Source organism: Nothoprocta perdicaria, unplaced genomic scaffold (assembly GCF_003342845.1).
Source record: "Nothoprocta perdicaria isolate Ctin4 unplaced genomic scaffold, notPer1 scaffold_121, whole genome shotgun sequence".
Lineage (NCBI taxonomy): Eukaryota > Metazoa > Chordata > Aves > Tinamiformes > Tinamidae > Nothoprocta > Nothoprocta perdicaria.
Window position 1 is genome coordinate 1101418 of NW_020454328.1, and position 7809 is coordinate 1109226.

Here is a 7809-nt window from a genome sequence, read left to right on the forward strand (position 1 = left end):
GCCCCGCGAGCGCGCACTCGCCGAGCGCGCCGCCCCGTCAAGGCAAATCGGAGCAGACGGAGCGAGCCGCCTCAGCCACGGAGGGTAATTAAAGGCGGGCTCGCCTCGTTACGGAGCGCGTGGGCAYTGCCAAGAGGCGGGCGGCTCCCGGCACCCGCTCGTGCGCAGGCTGCCCTGCTCGCTGGGCGCTCAGCCCCGCYGCTGCAGCGGGGAGCCCCGGAGCGGGGACGTGCCCGGCGCTCGCTCCGTGCCGCCTCCTGCGCCGGGCTAGTGCCGAGCGAGCGACRGCGGCTCCCGGGCTGCCCGGCACTGCCCCAGGGCCCTGCCTGGGCACCAGGGCATCCCGGGGGCCGCACACGTCCCCCCACGCGCCAGGAGGGCTTCCCTGCTGCCTGCGCTCCCGCCGCCGCCTGCGTCCGTCCCGCTGTCTCTGCTGTTCTCCTTCTGCAGCGGGCGCCTCCACGCTCGCCGTGCGGCTCTGGGTAGGGATTTTTTGTGTTCCTCCCTCATGAAATGTCACCGTCCCCCTCAAACACATCACGTGGGCTGGGCGCCAGCAGCCAGCCATGTCCCCACGCGGGCCGGCGCTCGGCACAGCGCCGCTCCGCTCCCTTCCCAGCCGGCTCCCTCCCTCTGCACCCCGGAGCCGCCGGGCGCCCTGAGGCCGGAGCGGCTCCGGAGCAGCCTCGGGGCAGGCGAGYGGCCACGCAGCCCTTCCCGGTGCGCTTCGCTTGCCAAATGCAATTAAAGCAAATGCACTGAGGCCCCCGGGGCAGCAGCGCAGCCAGCTGAAACCACCCATGCACRGACCCTGTGCACCCACGTGAGGCTCCTTTGCACCCATGTGCAACCTCCTTGCACCCATGGGCATCATCCTGGCACCCGTAGGCATCCCCTTGGCACCTGCGCGTGGCCTCTTTGCACCCATGTCCCAGACAGAATCAAGGCAGAGCTGAATTTCTGCCTTCCCAAAGCCCTCGAGATGCTACCAGCATCACCATGGCCTCAGCATCGCTCCAAAAACCCTAATTTGCACAGATTTAAGCCCCCCGAAGGGCACTTTGCTGCTTAGCCGGATGGAAGCCGAGGAAGGAGCCTCGTTTTGCAGGACGCAGCCGGGGCCGGAGCGATGCTGGGCGCTCGAGGGAGGACGCGTGTCCCCRCTCCAGGCCACGGCGTCACCGCTGTCCCGCATCCCCCCAGCTCCACGAGCCCTTTAGAGACGCAAACACAGCCCCAGTGTCTGCACGGCCCCGACGCACAGGGCTCCATTATGCAGCGCTGAACCAAGACGCTACGGCACATTGGGGACATTTCAGCAGTAAAGGATGCCCCAGTTTGCCCTGATTTACACCCAAGCACTGCCAGTGATGGTGCCATCACCGCCGGCGGCACCGATCTGGCTTCTCCCCACTGCTCCATTTCCATATCCACGCTCTTTACCCATTTATGAGCTCCAGGAGGGAACCATTTAAGGCAAATCTGAGTGAAATGCTTAAATTAACAATTTACAAATAGCTTCACTGAGGTCCAGGTTTCCCCCTTCCCCAGTGGGAGCCGCTAAATGGATCTGAATCCCTGGCCGCTCATTGCTTCTGGTGGTGGGAATTACCGGCCCTTTCCAAAGGCTGCAGGAGAGGATAAAAATGGGGAGAAAAAGTCTTATTGGGGAGACCAGGGTGGCTCCACTCACTGTGCAAGCAGCCAAGGACACAGCCTGAGAGTCGGAGCGGAACCAGGAAAAGCAGCTGCCAAAACCYGCACCAGGATAAAAAAAAGCCCCAATTTCCGCTGCAGCAGCAGCACCCTCAGCTTCCCGGGAACGAACGCTCCTGGAAAGGGTCAAAACCCCTTGGGGTTTAGTTTTTGGGAGCGAGACAAGCTCATTAACGGGCATCATTAGGCGGCGGCRGGGTGACCCCCGAGCTGCCGGCGCGCTCACCTCCGCGCGCGGCGCCTCTTTCATCTTGTTCAGACAGAGGCAGGACAAGATCTGATAGCCGAAAGCATCAGGAACCCAGACAGGGACGCGGGCACCGTCATCTCGCCGTTCCCGGCGTTTTCCAGGGGGAGGATCTCGCTCTTTCCGGAGAGCTGCCCCGGAGCCACCGGCTTGATGCTTTCCGGGACTCTGCAGCCCCAAATGTGACAATGTCACGTGCGAGGTTAAACCAGGGCACCCAAAGGGTCTTTTCCAGCCTTAAGACACAAATCCCGTGGGCATCTCAGGCAGCAAACCTCCGGAGCACCCGGATGGGCGACGCGAGCACAAGGCCGGGGTGCGATGCCATGCCCAGACCCACACCCCTCTCCCATTTGGGGATAACGCATCTGGCTTTTCCAGGGCTCYGGAGCCTGGCGCGCCCCGTTATTCCCAGCTCCGCTTCCTCCCGTGCTGCTGCCAGCAGCATCCCGAGCGAGGAGGTTCCTCCTCCCTCCCCTGCAAAGCGGGATTTGACGGGGAGCCGAAAGCGGCGGCCGAGRCCCCACGGCCGGAGCGGGGAGGGAAGCGGAGGGCGGGGAGCGGAGGGGCTGGGGCCGCTGCTCTCCCCGGTACTGACCTGGCGACTTTAAACAGAGGGAACAGAGTCCTGGCTTCTTCCCTCCTGCAAGGCGGTGCAGCCCTGGGGAGGGACAGGAAAGGAGGAGACTCATGAATGGAGGCGATCCGCACGGAGCCGCGTGTCCCTGGGGATGGAAGGGACAGGCAAGTGATCGGGGCAGACACGCACGCAAGGAATCGCGTGGGAAATGCGGGGGGTGACCCGGGGGTATCCCCGGAGCGGTGCCACAAAGTCCCGGGATCACAGCGTGTGGCCGGAGCAGTGTTGGGGATGGCAGCGCACGGACTCGGGGACACGCCGAGAGCGAGCAAATCACCTTAAAACCGTCACGGCAAGCAAAMAAGCCGTACGAAATAAAAGCAGAAAATCCACCCTAAATGCGCTTTATTCATTTGTTTTGATGATCGCAGCACAGGTTTAATTATTTATGGCGTGTTTTGTAACATGCCAGGAAAGGTGCGGCAGTGACGAGGGCTCCCGGCTCGCGCGCTCCGGGCGCCCAGGCGGAGCCGCCGCGAAYAGGGCATTAAATCTTCTGCTCACACTAAGTTTTCTATGAGGGAAAAAGCCCAGGCTCTCCCACCAAGGATTCCCATGGAAGGAAAGGGTGCGGATGCTCGTGCTGGGGTCTGCCCAGCCTCACGCCTCCGCTGCCTGCTGGCAACGCGAACGATTCCCATCGAGCACCATTAGCTTTCCAGGTTTTTCTCTGGAGATGCTCAACGGCGGCGCAGTCCCACACATCCCGGCGCGGCTCCGTGCGGCACAGCCAAGGACGGAGCCACTCCATCGCAGCGCCCTTGAGTGCCCTTGAGTGCAGAGGATGTGGAAAAGACTGAAAAATCCCAAACCCGCTCCTCACGGATCCCTCCCCGCTCCCGCCATGGATGCGGCTGCAAGGAGGCGGCGTGCAGGGAGGAGGAGGAGGAAGAAACAGAGCCGGGCACGGGAAGAAGCTGCTGGGAAGGGAAAGCTTAAGGGATGCAGCACCCAGCTGGATGCCTCTGGGTGCTCCCAAAAGCATCCCGAGYGGAGCCGCTCCGGGCGCGCGCTCCGGCTCCCCTGCCCGCAGCAGGCGACGCTGCGGGGCTGGCAGGCGCGCGCAACCCGCTCGCTTTGGTCTGCGCCATGTGCTTTTAATGAGCCATCCAATGTTTTGTGAATCGCGCTGGCAACATTAATTCTCCTGCAACGAGACAGATCCCGGCGGCCTCAGGCAGCTCCGGGGCCGCCTGTTGAGCGGGCGGGCGGGCGCCACTGCGCTCCCGGGAGCCGGCACGCGGCTGCGCCGAGCGCGCTCCTGCTCGCACCAAATACCGCGTGGAACAAGAGAGACCCAATCCTCCAGCCTCCTCCTATGGAGGCTGCTCCATATGAGGAGGGATCTGCCACGGAGCAAGCGGGCCAGCGCTGGGACCTCCCAAGGACATGACACGAAAACATCAGGGCTCAGCCCAYGAAGTTGCTGCATTTTTCCGTACATGAAGATTCCAAGTGACACTTTCCCCTTTTCTCTTTTTTTGGGGGGAGGGGGGAGGGGGGAAAAAAGCTGCCTCACAAGCTTAAAACCCATGAGCGCCACAGGAGCATCGCTCGGCATCCCACGGGAGCGGGCGCTCGCTCCGTGCCAAGCAGAGCCGCCTGGCAGGTGGCGGCTTCGCACCCGCTCCCGATGCCACCCGTCTGTGCCAGATGGACGGGATCGGGATCCAGGGTGGCAGCGGCGAGCGCGGGAGGAGCCGCCGGCTCCTGCCCTTTCGCGAGGCTGGCAGCGCAGCCAGCAGGCCCAGGCGTCCGGCAGCTGCGGCAGCGCCCGGAATAGCTGGGCCCTGCTGCCAGCCCGGGCGAGCAGGAGCACCGGTGCCAACGGGGGACGTGGCTGGAGGCGCTGCCAGCACCGCTGGCACCGGCTGCGGGTCGCGCTCGTGAGAAGCGTGTGGTTGCGGTGCAGAAATGCAGCCAAGGTAGGGACCTTTGCAGCAGGAAAACCATCCGCTTCTCCTGCCATTCCACGTTTAGCCCTGGTGCAACCCCAAATATCCCGCAAGACAGCAAGGCCCCCAAAACAGATCAAAAGCTCCCCGAAACGAGCTAAAAGACACATCTGCCATTCCCAAACGGTGGTAGCACTGCCCTGGGAGGGGTCACATCCACCCTTCACCCCCTTGGCTGGTGCTGGGGGTAAGGAGACCACCCAACGAGAGCCTCATTGTGACCCCCAGCCAGGAGCCCTGGCGCCTCCGAGGCCTGGGTGCCCACGGGGCCACTCCGAGTCCAAAATGGGGTCGGGATGGGAGCAGCTCCATCGGCCCCACTGTCCCAGCCACGCTGGCTCCTGCTCTGGGAAGCCCAGGTGCCACTTTCCCCCCTYGCAATCTGAACATTTTGGCATTGGGGAAAAATTAAATAAATAAAACAAACCACTCCTAAGCTCTTCCTCCCCTCCTTCCTCTTTCTCCCACTCCCAGGCAGCCCTCGCAATCAGCCCGGCTGCCGGAGAGGAATTTTTTCTTCATTTGCATCATTTCCATTCATTCCAAAAGTGGAAACCATGCAGGGGGAAGGGAAAAAAAACCCTAAAACCAGCTGACAGCAAAGTTTTATTATCCTCGTTGGGTGGCGGGGAGCAAAGCAGCAATATTTTAGTGAGCGCTAGAACTTCTCTTCCTGGCGTCCCTGGGTGTCACAACACCCTCAGCTGGTGGTGCCAAAGAAGGGGACAAGTCCTGGTCTGGTGACACCCCAGGTCTTCCAGGTGACCCCATGCAGGGACAAGGTGCCATGGCCCTGCCTTGGGCTCCCTGGTGCAGCTACCCAAGGGAGGTCCAGGGCAGAGCAGGACCTGGAATGAACAGGAGCATCCCAAGATGGGGATGCTCCTGGGGGCCAGGATGGTGGGATGCAGTGGGATGCTCCCAAGCCGAGCTTGCAGGATGCAGCGGGATGCTCCCATGCCAGGCCCGTGGGATGCAGCCTTGCCGGGACATCATGGTGGAGTGGAGCTGGGCGGAGGGGATCAATACATGACACAGAATCGATCCTGCTAATTGAGCCCCTTGGCAGCAGCACAGGGAATCCGGAGGGGGAAAGGATGGGGAGGTGGGAGTAGGTGTTTCTGTGCAGCCCAGGATGATGCTGGCGCTAAGGAGAGGGAGCCAGGACCAAGTGGAGGGACCAACCCTTCTCCTCTTCCTCCTCCTCCTCAGGGGGCCAGCTCATGCCCATGGCAGGCCTGGCTTTACCCACCTTTTCCAGAAAAAAAATCCAGACACTGGGCAGTCGAGCACCTTGCCAAGGTCACAYGGGAGCTGGACTTAACCGTGAGCCAACACCAAGCCCGTCACCTCCTGCATGCAGGTACCACATCGAGTCCCAGTGCCACCCGCGAGGCTGGGGCCACCCACAGAGCTGGTCACTGTTCCCAGGGAGGAGCCAGGAGCAAGACACAAGGACTGGCTGGAGCATCCGAGCAACCCTCCCTCACTCGTCCCTCCCACGTCAGCTCCTGGCTGTGAATAAAGCCCTCAATGACAAAGGCACCAATCCTGGGCATCTGTACCAGGACCCGTGACTGCCCACCTTGTTTTCACCACCCTCCTCCTGGGCTCCCAGGGCAGGCTGCAGCCCCTGGGCTCTTCCCTTGGGCACAGGGAGCCTTTGGCAGCCRAGCACGGAGCCATTTCCAAAATCATGCGAGCTCCAGCGGCACAGGGGGGAATAATTAGCACCTGGAAACCTCATCCCTCAAGGAAATGGGACATCTTGGYGGCTCAGCTGGGTGACATTGGGGCCAGGGGACCCATTGTGGGTATTTCTGCAAGCTCTGGGTGCCCGGGCTGGTGCAGCAGGACAAGGGCACCCACATCCCACACAGCACCAGGAGAGGAGCGAGTGCAGCGCAGGGGGCTCCTGCTTGCCCCATCTGTAGCTATAGCCGATCAGGCTGGCGGGGGTCTCCAGCTGCATCACCCCCCACGTTGTCCCCTCATCCCGCCCRGCTGAAATCCCTCCCACACCCCTAGAGATGCTTGTGAACGGATGCTGCTCCCCAGGGGCATTTTCCAGGGCGAGGCACCCCCAAAGGCAGCTGCCCTCGGGCACGCTGGCATCGGCGCCGGAGAGAGCACAATATGAGGAGAACAATAGAGGGGCGAAGCCGGGCGAGCGCCGGTGACATCCGCGACAAGGGGAGACAAAGGGAGCTCCGCTAGTGACGGCGCCGGCCTCGCCGCCTGCCACGCGGGCCCCGTACGCGCCCCCGGGGCGAGTGCCCCGGTCCCCTGCACGCGTGGGCACCCCCGCCCTGCGCAGGCACCTGCAGCGCCGAGCTCGCACCCGCATCCCTGCCCGCATCCCTGCCCGCATCCCGCTGCTCGCGCCCGCATCCCTGCTCGCATCCCGGCGCACACACCCACACGCCGGCGCACGCGTTCCCGTGGGAGGCCCGGTCCCCATCACCCCCAGCCGTGCAGGGCACCACGGAGCGGGGCGGCGGAGCGGCCCGGGGCTTGGCAGGCAACGCTGGGAGGTATTTTAMGCGCCCCCGCCCCAACCTGAGCGCAGCCTAGGATGGGGTCGGTTTTCTCCCTCCGGCGCTTTGTGCTTTATCAGCAGCCGGGGTGCGGGGGGACAAGGGGCCAGGTGGGGAGCGGCTCAGAGCCCCGTCCTGCCCCCCCGCCGAAGTCGCCAGCCCCGGTGTGGGAGGGACACCCAGACCCCGGTGGCCCTGAGACCCCCTCCCTCCGCCAAACTCCTCGTTAAAGCTCCAAAACGGCTGCAACCGGGACGAAATAACCGCAGCCTCGGGGAGCCCCCACCCTCGGCGACCCCTCCAGCTCCCCCCGCGGCTCCGGTAGCGGCCGCTCCCGGGCGGCGGCGACGCTGCAGCGGCAGCTCGGAGGGAGGAGGAAGGGGAAAAAATAAATAAATAAAAGGGGGGAAAAATAAAAGGAAAAAAAAAATCAAAAGGGGAGGAAAATAAAGCAAAAAAGCACACAAATAAAAAAAATACCTGCTACTTAAGAATGGATGCACATAGTGAGAGTGACATGCCTTGGGAGGGTGTATTCCCCATCGCGGCGCCGCTCCGCTCCGCGCTGCGTCCCCGCGCGTGGCTGCGGCCCGGCCCGGCCGCGGAGGGGGGGACGGGCCGGGGAGGGGGGGGAGCCGCGCCGCCCAGGAGCGAATGGGAAAAACACATTAGCTCATGATGGATTAACGCGTGGGGAGCCGCCCCCCCCGCCGC

At 63.3% G+C, this 7809-nt stretch overlaps 1 protein-coding gene across 4 annotated transcripts in view; it reads right to left on the reverse strand.

Moving 5' to 3' along the window:
* Window positions 1–7649, reverse strand: part of SRCIN1 (SRC kinase signaling inhibitor 1) — a 40819-nt gene extending 33170 nt beyond the window's left edge. For 3 of the 4 annotated variants that reach the window (XM_026054507.1, XM_026054504.1, XM_026054506.1), the window contains exon 1: window positions 7617–7649. In XM_026054507.1, coding sequence (XP_025910292.1) covers window positions 7617–7638 — 22 coding nt within the window. In that variant the 5' untranslated portion in view covers window positions 7639–7649. Of the gene's footprint in view, window positions 1–2561; window positions 2600–7616 lie in introns of those variants that run through there. The other variant, XM_026054505.1, reaches the window with a different exon arrangement.
* Window positions 7650–7809: the final 160 nt, after the last annotated feature.